General features: G+C 39.4%; 1 protein-coding gene across 1 annotated transcript; it reads right to left on the minus strand.

Annotated features, from left to right (window-relative positions):
* Positions 1–584: 584 nt before the first annotated feature.
* Positions 585–16555, minus strand: xdh (xanthine dehydrogenase). Its single transcript, XM_085398511.1, has 35 exons — positions 16180–16555; positions 15138–15195; positions 11920–12016; positions 11659–11767; positions 11003–11129; positions 10836–10897; positions 10665–10757; positions 10496–10576; positions 9818–9962; positions 9611–9703; positions 9232–9383; positions 8291–8384; positions 7806–7915; positions 7507–7691; positions 6992–7154; positions 6819–6908; positions 6471–6640; positions 6260–6386; positions 6069–6188; positions 5492–5588; positions 5291–5415; positions 5061–5194; positions 4905–4992; positions 4707–4793; positions 4428–4619; positions 4200–4345; positions 3904–3985; positions 3711–3806; positions 3359–3562; positions 3203–3255; positions 3007–3121; positions 2736–2801; positions 2432–2620; positions 2177–2344; positions 585–1629 (listed from the first exon to the last, which is right to left on the minus strand). Exons 1-35 carry the CDS (start codon positions 16276–16278, stop codon positions 1579–1581), a joined length of 4068 nt encoding a protein of 1355 aa, XP_085254637.1. The 5' UTR covers positions 16279–16555; the 3' UTR covers positions 585–1578.
* Between the last annotated feature and the right edge of the window lie 718 nt (positions 16556–17273).

The raw sequence follows: 17273 nt of genomic DNA on the forward strand, positions 1-17273 counted from the left end.
GTTCTTTGTCTAAATCTGTCCATTAGACCATGTTGAGCCTCTCAGACGGCTCCACTCTAGATGTGAATCAGTTTTAGTCATACTACAGTGTCTGTAGTGCACATACATATATAAATATTTCAAGTAACCAAGCTCTGTTTAATGGGTGAGGTGTGCTGGGCCTTCACAGGCAGGTGTAACAGCAGCTCAGACTCACTGATAATCACCACCATGTTAATTGTGTGGTCAGTGTGTGAAGAATGAGACTCGCGTGTTTGTACCATCACTTTCTAACCACCAACCAAACCTGCACGAATCCTTTAGTCTCTTCACGTCAATCTGCTGCAGCTTTCAGACCAATCAATCAGATCATTAATGCAGTCAGCAAAATATCAACTCAATGTGCTTCCTTTCAGTCACATTGATAAACATGTTTGAGCTCTGTGAAATACATTTCATCCCCTGAAAGATTTATTCTTGAGTTTTAAACCACATGCAGCATCATTTTATTTACAGGACTTTAGTGGTGGCTCTGGACGACTGAATGTTAACTTTGACAACATGAGTCAAAGGAAGAAAAGCCAAACCAACAGATGTGTTTAATATGTTTATTTCATTCATATTGCAACAATTGCTTTGAGCAAAGCAGTCAGAATTTAAACTGGACCTTTTCTGCTTGTTTTTAATTCTAGGAATCACTGTTCAAAATTATCCTTATTTATCTCACACTGGGACTTGGTGTAGTTCCCAGTTTATCATCTGCGAAACTAAGAAGTAGTTGCTGGGATTGAAAAGTGTAGCCAACACCTACAGTTCCCCTAATGTGCCTGTGAGGCTCTAAAAGTGAGTCAGTCCCAATAAACTCCTATGTTAAAATGTCCAGCTTTATAATTGAAATAAACACGTTTTTAGCCTGTTTAAATTTAACAGAGGCTTAAAGTTTGCATTATTTAATGTGTGACCTCTTTGGCTAACTGCTAATTGCAGGACTTTTATTGCATTATTTAGCACCTATAAGCAGATATCTGTGTATGTACAGCTCTCCCTCTTGTTCCAAATATGGTCACTTCTGGCTTGAAAAAAAAGACTATAGTGGTCAAAATGTTGAGGCTTGACAACAAGACTTTCCAAATCAATAGGAAATTAGGTCACGGTGGTTATCTAAACCTTTTTTAACAACCGTCCCACAGAAAAGCTCACATTCTAATAACTGGACAGCTCATGAAAGGCTGGAGAAGTGCAGCAGCTCTTGGCTATGAGCTGTGCTTTGTCTGTATAATGACCTAACGTTAGCTCTGTAACACTGCAATATTATATATACTCGGCAACAGAAAATGCAGAAAAGGTCCCCTTTGATTAATACCGAGTTTACAAAATTACAACTGAAATATTAAAGTGAAAGTGTAACAAAAAATATTGAATTCTTTCCTATTAATGCTGTATCAGTAGACAAATATTAGAGTAGCACCAGGATATCCTAATATTCTAATCCTATCATAATTGCGTAATATTTGGTCCTTCAGGAGCTTTTCTGGTAACAAGGCTAAACGTGGCTTAATGTGTTCTTGAGGTTTTTTGATTGATCATCAGTGGAGCGTCCTACACCTGAACAGACCAGGGGATAAAGGTTCCTGCTTCAGCCAGAGGACACTGCAATAGAAAAACAGCTGGTAAGTTCAAATATAAAGTTTTAGGTCTCTCAGTTTCTTTTATCCAAATGACCTTTCTGCATATTTTCAATTTCTCCTTTAAAGACATGAAAAAGATTTAACCATCTCACAATGTAAAACCTAAATGTTGTCATTTGTTTCATCCGTTCTTTTTTATACCCACAAAGCTGAAATTCTTTTGATTTTTTTTGATTTTTTCTTTGCATGTTTATCTGGATTCTATCTCTTCAAATCTGACAACAGTGCAGTTTGAGTCAGCTGGGCAGAAAAGAAATAAAACTGTTAATCCAGAGCTGTAACAAGACCTGATTCTCACTAAACCTTTTCAGGGACAGGATGCCGTCGTCGGCATAAAAGCTAACAATAAAAGCTAATGGAAACTTGAACATCACAAAAAGTATTTTGTTAAAAGTTGGAGTTATGCTGCAATGAGAACATGGACGATGTAGTTACTCTCATTTTTATGTACTGAGTGTAAACTTTTATGCCTGATTTGTCAAGCCAGATCTTTCACAAGATTTTCATACCAGTTTAGTGAAGCGGTCACTGCAGGCATTGCGGATCCTCTCGGCAGAAGCAGGGCTGTCCAATCTAAATGGCCCGGTAATCCCTGACTCTGCCCGTGCAGCACTGATGGCATCTTTGATGGCATAAAAAACTGAAGATGCCAAGAAGAGAGGAGGCTCACCTACAGCCTGGGAAAGGAAAAACAAAAAGTATAAGTCCGTTAGATCCAGGATCATCAGTTTTTAAACTGTCTTGAGCATTACCAGATTTCTTACCTTGGAGGCAAAGATGGCCTTGTCATTAGGAGCATCACGAAGCAACGAGACCGTAAGCTGGGTAGGAATGTCACCGAAGGCAGGGATTTTATAAGAACCAGGACCCCGAGTGAGGAGGACTCCCTGGGGTGAATAATGAAGCTCTTCCAGGGTGAAGAGACCCAGACCCTGCATGAATGCTCCCTCAACCTAAATGTAGACATGAGGAACGAATCAGTACCATAAAAATGTGGTTTTTGTTTCTTTTATTGGTTCATTGATCCATCAGTTGTCTTTATGTATGAATAATACTTGAATATCTCACCTGCCCGATATCTATAGCTGGGTTGAGACTGTTGCCAACATCCATCACTATGGTGGTACTCAAGTTCTGTAAGACAAATACGTCATGAAAATATCTCAAGTCAGAATTTACCAGTAAAATTGAAAAACTGAAAAAGTGAAAAAAAATGTGGTGTTAAACACCTTAATCAGATTGACAGAGGTGATAAAATCAGTCAGAGTTCCTTAAAACGTTTTAAACATTTGATTCAAGAGTTTGAACTCAGATAAATGTAGCTGTACTTGGTGCAGACCTTATGTGATCCGGTCAAACAGTCTATCTCCACCTCTGAACAGGCCACTCCGTAGGAGAAATAGCTGAAGGCTCTGCCTGAGTTTGTTTCAAAGTCATAACCAATATCTGGAGTCCTGATAAGAAAGCGGGAAACAGTGAAACCTTTCATTTTGTTGTAATATGAAGTTAATCAATGATTCATTTGGTGAACTCACTTATAAAAACCATTTGCACTGAGGCTGACTCTGTCAAAGTAAGCTGCTTTCACCTGGTAAACAGACACAAATGCACCAAGTACAGTTAAAAGATGAATATTTAATGGGAATAACCCCCCCCCAAAAAAGTACTATGACAAATTTAGCCCTGTTTACCCAGTCCTCCCACGTTCCATTAGGATTCTTGGCCTTGAATGGCTCAAGACGTTTCAGCAGGATCTCGCAGGCATTCTTCAAGGCAGCACCATTGAGGTCTGAGGATGCAGAGGCAGCGGTTGCACTGGTGTTGGGAACTGTGTTGGTGCTGGTCTCTGATATGTGGATCTTTGAGGAGGGGATACCCAGAACTCTGCTGGCAACCTGAAAACACACAGCGAAGACAGTTCTGAATGCTTCTGAATGGCTGAACAGCTTCTCACTAAATTGCAGTAGTGTAAAAACTGTAAACATCCAATGTGATGTTTGAAATAAATATGTGGATTTTAAATAGATGAGTGGAGTCCTTTACCTGAACCATCTTGGTGTGAAGTCCTTGTCCCATTTCAGTCCCTCCATGAGTCAACAACACTGAGCCATCTGTGTAGATATGAACCAGAGCTCCAGCCTGAAGACAAATCAAAACAACCAATCAAGGCTGCTCACGATAAAAGAATAATAGGAACTGTTTAAACTTAAAATATTTGTTTGTTTGTGTATCAGACCTGGTTTAGGAAAAGTGCAGTGAAGCTGATGCCAAATTTGGTAGGAACAACAGCAATTCCCCGTTTGGTCCATCGGTTCTGTCTGCCCAGAAAACAGAAAATGATCATTTTGAAAAAGTAAGTTTCATGTTTTTATTTCTTTTCTCAAACCTTTTTGCGTCTCATCCCACAAAGTACATTTTTAGAAGTTATGCAGACTGGATAATTATTACCTCTTGCGTTGCTAAAATTGCTTCGAAACTTGTTCTTATCCACTCAAAAGTACTGAAATTTTGGTCTAAATAAATTTCTCTTACCTGTTGTAGAGGTCAATGGCAATTCGACGTTGCTGGTATCCAGAGCGTGACATGCATTCATCCCAGCAGCGGTCTAAGGTGATCTGGTCCAGGACTTGATTAAATGGAGTTGAATCACCTTTCATATACAAGTTCAACCGCCGAACCTACAGGAGGATGGAGACACTGACTGGACTGCCATTCATTAACTAGACTTAGTTGTTTATCCAACTTCAGTTATCCACCAACCTCCTCAGGCGACTTCCCCAGACTCTGAGCCACATCGGTCATCCAGTTCTCTGCCACCATCATACCCTGTGGCCCTCCAAAGCCTCTGAAAGCGGTGTTGGATGGCAGGTTGGTGCGGCACAGGAAACCTCGGCCACGTATATTTGGCACTCTATATGAGTTCTCCATGTGAAACAGAGCTCGCTCCACAATCTTTTTGAATACACAGCTAACTTTAGGGCGTTATCAGCATACCATGTAATTAGATGAATAAGGTCTGTGGTTCATAATAATACTCACTGCCTGAGAGAGATCCATGGAGTTTCCAGCATTACCATAGTACGTCACATCCAGGGCAACAACTCTCCCACTGTTTAAAAACCCAACCTGCAGCAAGAGAAAAGGATCAGTAAAATTACCTTCAAAAATTAAAATTACTGCCATAAGTATCATAGCTGCTGCTACTGCCAACACTGATAGTAGTACTATTCCTCATACCTTATATTTACCATAGAAGGGATGTCTTCCTCCAGTAATTAGCATGTCCTCGTCTCTGTCCAACATACACCTGACAGGCCTCTTCAGTCTGAAGCACAGAAAGCCAGATTCTTACCAATGTTAGATTCTTGAGGTTTTAAAAATTGATGGACTTACTTATTTGCTGCCACAGCAACCACAGTGGATAGCAAAGTGGTCCGCGATTCTTTTCCTCCAAAACCTCCGCCCATCCTCTTCACGCGGACCACCACCCTGTTTGCAGGGACACCCAATGCCATTGCCACCAGAGACTGAATCAGAGACACACTTATAGGTTAATTTATTACATCTTATTTTGTGTGTGTTTTTATGCTATTGTTACCTGTGTTTTGGAGCATTGGAGTTACCTGTGTATGGGTGGGTGCCTGGGTGGAAACAAAGAGCTCCATCTCTCCATCCTCTCCTCGGGGAACAGCCAGAGTAACATTTGTCTCCAAGTAGAAATGCTCCTGACCACCGATGTGCATCTCACCTGACAGACAGCAAATCAAAAATTAATGCCAGCTGGAAAAGTGAGGAGTCACATAGAGTCACAGAGACAGTCCTACCCTCCAGGATGTGGTCAGCATGTTTAAACCCCAACTCCAAATCCCCCTTTTGTATGGTTCTGATTGGCTGATAGAAGGACTGGGTAGCAATAGCCTCCTGTCAATCAAACCAACACAACATTTTATTTTAAGCATAAAAGTCAAAATTTAAATAATAAATTATTTTATGGTTCTCAGCTGCTAGAAAAACACAAAGTTACAACATTTTACTGGACTTTATGCAATAAAAAAGATAGGTACATATTCTAGAGGTAGATTATATTCTACACAACAGAAAATGCTTTAAAAAGTGAAGCTAGAAATTCTTGAAATACATAGAATAGAATGAAATGGTAAAAATTTAACAATGTTAACTGTAAGTGCAAATTTATTTTATAATGTAAATTTAAGTTACATTTAATTTAATTTTTTCTTTAAATGTAAATTTACATTGAGAAATTAAGATGGTAGCAGATTTATTTTTGTGTCAAATTACATCGACATGTTTAAAATGTTACATCAGCATTCACTCTGGATACATAACCATCAAAGATCATCAATGATTGGTCAATAGCAGCTCAGGTGTGTCAGCTCTCACCTGTATGGTTATGACAGGCTGCCGCTCTTCATACTCGATCCTCACGGCTTTGGCGGCTCTCTGAGCTTGAAGCTGAGTTTTGGCCACCACAGCACCAATGATATGACCCACACAAGTCACCTGCACACAGGACAGACGAGATATCAACCTCAACCCTACAAAGCCTGATGATTGGTTGGAAGAAAACAAACCTCGCCGTCAGCAAGGACAGTCTCATCAAATTTGAGAGATCCGGCGGTGTTACTGCCAGGGATGTCATCAGCAAACAGGAAGCAGACGACACCAGGGCAACGCTCAGCACCTGACGTGTCTATAGACCTGTAACACATAACTGGTTACACATGACATATATCTGTTGGACAGGTGAGTGTAGTACAGGGGTGTTTTCTACAGGTGTCTTACAATATTTGAGCGTGGGCCTTGCTGCTGGTGATGAGTGACAGGTAGAGCTCGTTCTCGTACAGCGGCACGTCATCGCAGTAAACCGCCTCACCTGTTGCCTGCTTCATGGCCGACAGGTGCATTATGGGACGGCCCACCACATCATCCTGGTTCTGCCCCTTTGCCACGGCCTACAAGAGGAGATTCGAAATACATACATGGACAATAAATCTCAATCTGTTACATTTCCAGAGATTATATATGTATAAATATTTACTTTAATTAAACTCTGAAATTTCATAGAAAATTGAAAAATTAGAATATTTTGTAGACATTCATTTAAGAATAACATAAAACACTTTGTTGTACCTGGTAGATCTGAACGCTGGATGGCGTCTCTGGATGGTACACTTCAGTCGCACTCAGACAATCTGAGGTGACCTCGGCCACCTTTAGCCCCTGAGAGATGGACCAATGAGAAGCTGTTAAAAACAACCACATGACAATTGTTGTTTAAATCTGATGATGGGAAACAGACAGACCTGCAGTCGGAGCTTCTGCAGCACTGTCAGGTAGAACTTGTAGAAGAGGCTCAGAGTTAAAGTTCTTCGGTATGTCACCATGCCACCCGGCACAGACGGATCCAGGCTCATCTCCTCAGCCATTGAGTTGCAAGCCTCCTCTAGAAGCTCCTCTCCCCACGGCCTGTACGATACCAAACATTCTTACAGCCTTCTATCCTTCCTTCTTATTTTTCTTCTTTGTTACTTTCCTTTCTTTTCCTTTCCTTTTTTGTTCATCCTGACCTTCGTCCCTTTTTTACTTCCTCCCTTCTTTAATGCTTAATGACTTTCTTTCATTCATCCTATGTGCTTACATCCTTTCATATTTTTCCTTCCTCCCATAATTCCTGCTACCTTCCTTTCTTTCTTCTTAAATCATCACTTCTTTTGACAATTTCTTGATTCTTTCCCTGTATACTTATTTCCATTTTCTTCCATTCCTTCCTTCCTCCCTTCTCTATTTTTTATCTTTCTTTCCTTTGACTCCTTCTTACCTTCCAATCAGTCTGTTTGCCGTCTTCTTAGCCAGTACTGTGGTCGGTGCCATGCCACCAAAACTCAGCCTCAGGTTCTCAACAACATCGGTCCCAGGGGTGAAGGTGACGCTCATCGCTGCTGTGACGATACTGATGTCATCCTCACGGCGAGGGGATTGTTTGTAGGCAGACACAAACTGAGTCTGCAGGTAGAAAACAAAGTCGCTGACTGACAGAACACATGAGGTGGTCACAGGAAATGGTTGGAGGGGTTTAAATGTAACAGGAAGTAATTGCATCAACAAAACTGCTTCGACCTTTTTGCTGTATGGGATATGAATTGAGAGAAGGATCTGCTGAGGTTGCAGAGCTGTCCTCCTGTAACCTGTGAAGAACCCATCGTCCATCTGAATCTCACGGCTTCCATCTGAAGGACAGTCAGAGGTCAAAAGCGAGGGTCAACAAGACAAAACACATGGAAGCCACAAGAACAGCTGGTTGTCAATGGTAATTCTTATTCAAACATTTATACAGTTATTATTATGAACACGTAAACTACAGCTTAGAGAAATGTAACCAGGAAACAGCTGAATTTCCTGTGAGCAGCGCCTGGCACATGATAGATGATCAGACACCTGATCACTGTGAGACTGAAGAAAAACCTAAAATCAGGCAGATTCTCAGGCAGGCTCTGAATGAGATTTGTCTGATGTTTTTTCTGGAGGTTTACCTTGAATGGATAGTTTAGTTTGAATTTTTATCAGCACCTTATGTCAACCAGAATAAAAGTGTGTGCTGTTACCTTTGTCCACCAGAGTGAGCTTGCAGCCGGCTGCCATAAAGACCGGGTTCAGGTCCGATATGGGGCTGGCTGTCATGATGTTTCCACCGACAGCCTGAAAAACGCGACACAATCACGTCTTATCACAATGTCACAGAAAACAAGACAGTCTCAACTTTTTATATCACAGTAATGTTTTTATGACGTAAGGTGTTCTTTAAACTTATAGGCATGGTTCAGTAGCTATTGTTGAGCAAAACTCCTTTTTCAAAATCATACTGGATTAAATTTGCTTCTAAATTTACTCTATACCCAGTCATTGAGGGCTTGTGAACAACAAAATAGCTCTGTGTATTTACTGGTATATTTCTACTATGCTACAGTGGGTATTTCCTTGGAAAGGTCCAAATCCAACTGAATGCAAATTGCTCTGTATATTTTGCCACATCCAAGACGAATGAAACTTCCCACTAACTTGGTGTATGTCATAGAAGAAATGTTTTGTCTTACAGGGCATCAACCACAAACCTCTTACTACCTCTCTGTATGTACCCTAAACTCCCCCATGAAACCTGCATATATTGGGATGTTCCCACTCTCTTGCCCCCTAAAGTACTTTCTTGTTTTCACGCACCTCCTGTACTATCATAGAAATTATATAATTGTTTGAAACACTCCATAATCCCCAAAGCTAAACCTTAATTGTCATTGGACCAGAGTATCATTGAAAATGTCAATTAACTTTGAAATTATTGACATTTTCTGCTGTCTCTGTGTATTGATTGGTGATGTTACACTCTCCATTGGCCCCTCATGCCTAGGCACACTGGGTATCTCTTCAAAAAGGTCCATTATAACATAGAACCTAAATTTACCCCACCAAAGTACCCACTTGTGTCTTGGAAAAGGTCTAGTGTCCTAGAATCAAACAACTTTTGTACCAGTCAGTCCAGGTAACTCACCGCTACATTACGAATCTGCACTCCAGCAAACCAGCGCAGCTGCTCCAGGACAGCGAGGAACACTTCAGTCTTATGAGGAGGAAGACTTTCCACTGCCTGCCTCAGCACCACCGCCATGTGGCTGAGAGTGCATGCTGCACCAAACACAATCCCTGAAACAAAGAGATTTTCTCATCACTGCTTCTTCTCCCATCGCTGAGCTACAGCAACCTTTAACCTTTTTGATTTAGAAGACAATCTATGTTCTCTTAACACTTACTCTTCAGTGATAAGAACCAGTTTGCTTTCTTATTTACTTTCCACTTTCTTATTTAATTCATTCATTTGCAATCAGAAGGAAACGTTTATTAGCAGTGGTATCAACGTGAGTTGTACTCACCATCTTCAGCGTGAGTCACTGCGCTCAGTTCAGGAATGAAGGTTGGAGCTAGGATGACTGGGTAAACCATGTTCTTAAACTTAACTTCAACACCTGAAGGCATAAATGAAAGAGTGAATGAGTCAGTAAGTTAGTATTTATCTGAGTAAATGAGTGCTAATTGTGAAATGAAGGAGTGAATGAATGATCTGAGTGAACCAGACTGACCAACTTCGGTGTTTCCCACCACCACACGGGCATCTGGATGTTTCCATTTCAGATTCAGAAACTCATCCAGACTGTCAGGCTGCAGCCATGTCATTCGCTCACCATGGAAACACAGCGAATGTGGCTTCCGATCTTTAGAGAGAGTCTGGGTGGAATAAAGTGGAAGGAGAGGGACAAACACAATGTGCGAAATCAGTTCATTATACATATCAATAGCACAACAAATGACTGGAGGGAAACTGTGGAACTACAGCTCACATGGTGCTTATGGAAATGTAGCTTGATGTGTCACAGCCACCTCTGAAGCTTCACCTGCCTTTGTTTAGTGATCAAATCAGCCAGAGCTCAAGAACTAACTTCCTGTTACACCTGGATGCACCCATCTGTTTCTCAGGATCTTGGCCTCATGTTCAAATCAAATCAAGGTGCTTGTATACTGATAATTTTGTTCTGTTTCCATTATGTCATTTTACATTTACACAGGTGCTTTAGAAGAAAAGACGTCCATATGGAAAATGGTAGATGTTGATGTTTTTTTAGGTTTAACCCATCAATGTCAAGACCTCCTAGCATTTTTTTCAGAAGCTCCTACACCTAGAGTAGGTACTTTGTTTTTTTCCCCAAAATTACCCCAACGTGATTGTGCTTGATTGTGTGCTTGGGTTTGTGTGAATTTACCATGAGTTCAGGAGGAAAGATGACTTCCTGCGTCGGGTCAAAGGGTGCAAATTCTGCAGGGTTAAAAAGAGACGTAGCTTCCTGTGTAAAAACATACACGCAGTTTACATCCAAACACCTTCAACAGGCTGTTCAATAGTTTTTAACAACAAGAATGAAGATCACTTACATTGATTTGCTCCTCTGAACCATTCTGTGCTCCATTCACATTACTCATACAGCAGCCATTTTTCTGCCCCCTCCCTCCACAGCATCCCCCCTCCTGGTGGAAAACACACAAACGGACTGTCATCAACAGAGTAATGGCAAAAATAAACCTTCTCCATGGGTGTCTTCTCACCACAGTGAAAGTCTTGTATCCTTCCAGTATTGGCCTGTATCCAGTGCAACGACACAGATTTCCTGAAAATGTGATAATTTGTGTTGAAACATCAGGTCTGATCACTGCTTCCGTAGTTTCTTTCCCTATTTAATAAACAGCAAAAGTCAGTCTGTCTCTGGCAGGACCTTGGAAAGCCTCTTCCATATCGGCCATCATAGGTGTGGGATTGTTCCTCAGCAGGGCGTACATGGACATGACGATACCTGGCGTGCAGAAACCACACTGAGAGCCATGAGCCTTTGCAATTCGTTCCTGAATGATGAAAAAAAACTCCCATTAGGGGAAATATTTACAAAAGTAAATACATGTACAAGTATTTACTGCAATTGAAGCCTCAGGAAAAAGCTTTAGGAAAACATTGTAATGGTTCCTCAACAGTTTTCTTCAACGGCAATTCCATTAGGAAGGAAACTAGTTTTAGCTAGCTAGTAGAAAACTGCAAAGTTTCACATTGCTACAGGTCATATTAAAGTCCATTTAAATATTTGAGTAAAAATGCTTTGTTAGAAGGAGGTAATGCAGTCATTTTCCAGCTGGTAGGTAAAATTTCTTCCCCCTGGTGGTCAAACATAGACAAATGCCTCTTTAATACAGGTCATTAAGGCAATATGTTACCATGGAAACTTGTTTCTAACATTGTCTCTTAATGTTTTCAACAATTTTGAGATAATAACCTACATTTTTGATTTATGGAATCCATTTTGTTTCAGTTGCAGAAACACAAGTTCCTTATGTTCCTTTGTGTTCAGGTATGTGTTGTTTTTTTGTTGTTTTTTCTAACCTGGACAGGGTGCAACTTCCTTGCCACGCTGCCGATTCCCTCCACAGTCGTCACGGCCACCAGGTGCAGGGAGCAGAGAGGGGCCAGGCAAGCGTTGATGGCGTAATGACTGGATGCAGTTAAAGACTGTTCACGTGCTCTCAAATGTTTTATTTAGCAGCTGTGAAATCAGTTTGTTATGGATGGAGCACATGAGTGCAGCTGATTGACAACATACATTTTAAACACACGCAAGTATAAACACACACAGAGTAAGGATACAGCAGCTGCTTAGTGTGTGTTTGGTATCTGGACAGCATTACAGTACAGGCTCCACAGCCGCCCTCAGCACAGCCCAGCTTGGTTCCTGTTAGACCCACTGAACACACACACACACACACACACACACACACACACACACACACACACACACACACACACACACACACACATTTTTACTGTGAAATCACTAAATCACTGGATGTGGTCATGAAGCGTGTCGGAGTACAGTTATGCTCTCAGAGACCGGCTGTAAAACCTGAATCAGCAACTCTGACTGTTACTGAACACGTCACTGAGATGAGATGTTCTCATACGACATGATACTCGACTCATTTTGTCTTTGTGTGGAATATAAACAGATATATACAAGTACGGGCAGGCTACTGCAGCCATAAACAGGTCAAGTTTAAGACTTTAAAAGACATTTTAAAACCACTTTTAAAGAAATTTAAGAACGAACATACAAACGAAATACACAATAAGAGGGAAAATGATGTTCTTCCAAGTATAAGGAGTATAATGTGTTTTGATCCTGGTGTGTACTAAAATTACGCTATTTGGTTTAGACACTGAACTCACTTAGAGTTAGACATTAAAAACTATTCTGTGAGGTTTAGGAAAAGACCAACACAACTATAAATGATTACTTTTAGGCGACGGATTACTGTCAAAAAAGTGCCAAAGATAACCTTGTGTTCAAGAGCATCATCCCATTTTCCTGAGCTTTAGGACACCTTTGACATACATTTGTAAGCATTTTTACAGAGAATAATTGTTGCTTCAAAGCCATCTGCTTGCTAGCAGGGCCTTCTTCATCATCGTCTTCATCCAGGGCCAGGTCAGGCTGAAAGGGCTGAGGAATTTTGTATTTGTATTGATTTGGGATTATGTTATGGTACTATATGATGGAAATCATTTCAGTAAATAATTTGAGACCGATCAAACACAGTTTTCAGTTTTTTTACAAATCTCTAATCACTCTCATAGAACTAAAAATGCTGCTCTGTAATTGGTTCAGGTGCTTCAAAAGGCACTAGAGACCCTTTATTGGGTAATTTGCATCCAGGATAACCTGTTATTCTAAGTGCTATACAAATGAAAAAATAGGTTTTAGTTTGGTTCTAAATAATCTGAAATCTGTTGTTGCTGCTCTCATTGTAACATTTATAGAATAATAATGAACGTAAACTTGTAACCACAGCATTTACAAGAATATTGTTGTAACGGAAAATTGCAGATAGCAGTCTCAGTGAATAGCTGTAATTCAACAAACTGCAAGAAGAAGCTTCCGAACTGTGGATGGAATATTTCTTGGAATTTTTTTTGTAACACCTAAAAAGTGTGATGCTCTGAATCTGTTTAATTTCTCTGGCTTTAGGTGGCTTTAGTCACCAGTGTTGGTCAAGTTACTTGAAAAAAGTAATCAGTAACTAATTACTGATTACTTCCCCAAAAAAGTAATCCCATTACTTTACTGATTACTTATTTTCAAAAGTAATTAATTACTTAGTTACTTAGTTACTTTTTAAAAACACGATTTACAACCTGAAGAGGTGATAAAGCGATAGATCTTTCAGCCCAATTCTACTTTTTCTACATAATCCATCATACAAAATGTAATCAAATGGAAAAGTCTCTTTTTTTAACTTGTTTCATCAGTTTTAATCTTTTAACTTTATGCATCAAGCAAAAATTTAATTATATGCAACATTCTCTGAGTTGAATAAATTAGTTTAACATTTAAACCTATTTTCTGCACATTCCAGCACATAAAATAAAATATTTTTTGTGTTTACACTCAGTCTTTCAAATAGATGCAAGTAAAACACAGCAGAACATAAATAAAGTCAAAGACTCAGCGGTCCTGTTGCTCTATTTTCACCTGTAAAGCAGGACTGCGGTAGGCGGAGGTTTACCCTGGTGCAGGTGTGCAGCGGTCAGTGGAAGGATACGGCAGTGTCTCTGTGAGTTTCCCATTACGTCGTTGCGCTCTCGGAGCTTGCTTGGAAGTTTAGGGTTTTTTTTCGCTGTAAAAAGAAGTTTTCTTCCCACGCACGATGGACGCTAATGTTTTTGTCACTTTTTATGGAATCGAACTCAAAGTAAGGTCAGTACTTCCACGCTGCACACTCATACTCTCTCCCACAATCGATCTGTGATCCATTGTTGATCTGCACACAGCTGTTGTCACTAACGGCGCACTCGCTTACCACTGTCGTGAGACATTCTCGCAAAAAATCACAGTTTTAGTAACGCAGCATTCCTACGGGAAAGTAACGGTAATCTAATTACCGTTTTTGCAATAGTAATCCCTTACTTTACTCGTTACTCGGAAAAGTAATCAGATTACAGTAACGCGTTACAAGTAACGCGTTACTGCCCATCTCTGTTAGTCACCTAAAGCCAACATAAAGTGGCTTTAGGTGACTCTTCTGATTTGGTGCTATATAAATAAGATTTAAATAAACTGAACTAAAAATCAAAGTTGGGAATATGTTTTTATATTTATACCCATTAGTAACAAACGGTACACTTGTGGTATACACATCTAATGGTGAACAATACTGCACAATTTTGGTATGATTGCTTTCAGTTCCTGTAATTAGCTCCTTTTATTTACTATTATTAAAGGCAATTTAATAGTTCCTGTGAATTCAGTTTCCTCTAGTGGGACACGAAAGATACTGCTGTGCTGTGAGGGCAGTCTGAAACATCAGTCACAGTTTAATATTTCATAAATTATGAAATACAAATGACAGATGAACACTCAGGAAATGAGAGAGGAAAGCTTTCTGGCACAAATCCCAAATGCTGGAAAGTGCTGGACTTTGACTGTTTGATTGCAGAGACAGTCACTGACCTCGCAGCCGCTCATCATGAGAAAAACAATAAACCAAACCAGCACTTAAAAACACCACTGATTTAAACCTCTGTATTCATATTAAAGACATCAACAGCTGCGTTATTGGGTTAGGTTGTTACTTTGGGTTCTTCCCCTTTTTCTTCATGTAGTGTGCGCGAGGCTGAAGGTGGAAACGTGACCAGTGACAGAAAAAGATAAACAGGAACGTCTGCACAGTGAAAAAAACAAGGCTGAACTTGAACTTGAAAAAACCACTGACTGAGGACAAAGTCTATCTACCACTACACTATATGTGTTACTCTATAGATTATACTACACACTGTACAGACGTGTGTGTTTTTATGTGTGATCATACATTTTCTCCGCAGATATGTCAGCAGGGTCATCTCAGGGTCTGGGTTCTTCTCAACAATCTGCAGCACAAACACAAATCAATCTTTCAGAGTACAGAGAAGCTCAAAAGTTACATTTTAATCAACATGAAAAGACTAAAAATACACAGAAAAATACACCAGGACATATAAATCAGTGTTTTACAGTTAATTATCAACAAGTTATTCACTGCTCTGAGACAGAAAAGTGATGGCAGCTGAGGTAAACTGAGTGCAGCTCATGTCCTTCCAGTTTAAATTTACAGAAACAAACTAACAGTCAGTTACCAGGAGGACGCTGCAGCTATAAAGTCAAAATAAACTTAATTTACATTAATCAAACATTCTGAATCAGAAATAAAACATTAAATGTTGGTCTAGATTTTAGTAATTAAAAATATACTAAAACTTGCATGGACTCTGGTTTAAGCGTAGTATAACTGACCAATGTAACATTCTGAATATTTTGAATTAATCCTGTATTTTAATGAATGAATCTTTCATTTTGCTCCCTCTCACAAACATTAAAGCTTTCACTGAGTATCAGCTACACATGCACAGCTTACTATGATTTATTTTACCAGCTTTTTTGTGTTTGTCTCACTTATCAGAAGCAAACTGAATGTTATTATGTGTTTTTAATGCACCGTGTCGCCTGTAAGTCATCAATGTTTTGCTTTCACCAACATTTTGTTCCACATTCTGAAATACTTCAGTTTTTCATCCCAACTTTTTATTCAGCTGAACAAACTTCTGTTTTTTCTAATTACTTTACTAGTTTTTTGCTCATTTGTTCTTTTATTTGTGAAAAAATATAACATTAATAGAATCAATTTACTTGGATTACAATAAAAAAAAATCAGGAGATTCAGCTGCAATTTGAAGCACAGTCTAAATTCTTACATAATTAAGTGTTCATGGTCTTTGTTATCGTTAAGATGGATTAAGCATGATATAAATGTTACAGAGGCAGACTGAGATCACAGTAAAGTCACTACGAATTAGCTAAAAGATGAATATTTTTACCTTCTTCCCATTAACAAAGAAGATGAGTTCATCAGACCCAGACCGGGTCTTGGTTCCTGTCCGGTCCCCCATGTTGCCGGTCTCCTGTGCCCTCTCCATGGTGCTGGTGTTTCTGGTCTTTAATGATCCGGCCTCGTGGGCTCAGTTATCTGGAGGGAGGCATGTCCTGTCCGGCCCCCCTTCTCCTCCCACAAAAACCTGAAGGTGCGTTCAGGAGCGTAGCAATCCCTCAGATGTTTCGATCGCGCTCAATAATCAAACGTTAAATCATGATCAGTCATGTGCGGATTAACTGATAAAGTCTGAAACTTCTTTCCCCTCACTTAAAAAAATAAAATAAACGTGTGTGAATGACCTGCAGAACTAACATTGCAGATGTTCCTGTTCTGAACAATTATTCACAGCTATGAGCATACCTGGAGGTCAAAGGTCACAGTCCTGTATAATAGTTGTGTAATAGCTGTAAACTAGTTACTGGATAACTATTATACGAATTTCAAGCTGACACAGCCGCTCACGAGTTCCAGTCTGTCAGGTCAGCTTCCTGCTCAGTTTTTATTTACCTTGAAGTAAAGACTGAAAATTTATCTTTGCATTTGACAGAACCCTCAAACTACATCTATTGACATCAAATACACATGAAAATCATGGTAAATCACAGCTTATCAGCAGCTTTAATGAACAATGACTGGAAACAACAACAAAGTCCTCCCCACTGAAGGTCACAGCCAGAAAACAAACTGTGATTGAATAAAGGTGGAAATAGAGACAAAACCAGAAATTCAAATTTAAAATATGTAACAACAAGATCTATGTAATAAAACAATGATGATAAAGTAAATATAAAACAGATGACTATGAAAACATACTAACATACTCAAATGGAAAAATGAAATGCATAATAAACTCAGAATTCAAATGTACATAAATAATGAAAAGAATTATAATTTGTAGTATGAATATAATTCAACCATAAATACTGACAAAACAATAAAAAGAAGTAAAAGGTATAAAATGAAACAAATACAGTGAAAACATTTCCTTAAAGTTAAAGGTTTTTTTTTAAACATAACACCAGTTTTTAAGAGTTTATT

Source organism: Rhamphochromis longiceps, linkage group LG23 (genome assembly GCF_057381845.1).
Source record: "Rhamphochromis longiceps isolate RC_006_pf linkage group LG23, R_longiceps_female_GT1.1, whole genome shotgun sequence".
In the NCBI taxonomy this organism is placed as follows: Eukaryota; Metazoa; Chordata; class Actinopteri; order Cichliformes; family Cichlidae; genus Rhamphochromis; species Rhamphochromis longiceps.

Excerpts from the sequence above, each read along its gene's own strand:
- xdh (XM_085398511.1), bottom strand. The coding sequence starts at position 16,278 with ATGGAGAGGGCACAGGAGACCGGCAACATGGGGGACCGGACAGGAACC. Across the intron at positions 9,384-9,610 it reads AGTGACTCACGCTGAAGATG|GGATTGTGTTTGGTGCAGCA; the intron begins GTGAGTACAACT and ends TCTTTGTTTCAG. Across the intron at positions 4,620-4,706 it reads CCATGGATCTCTCTCAGGCA|ATTGTGGAGCGAGCTCTGTT; the intron begins GTGAGTATTATT and ends GTATTCAAAAAG.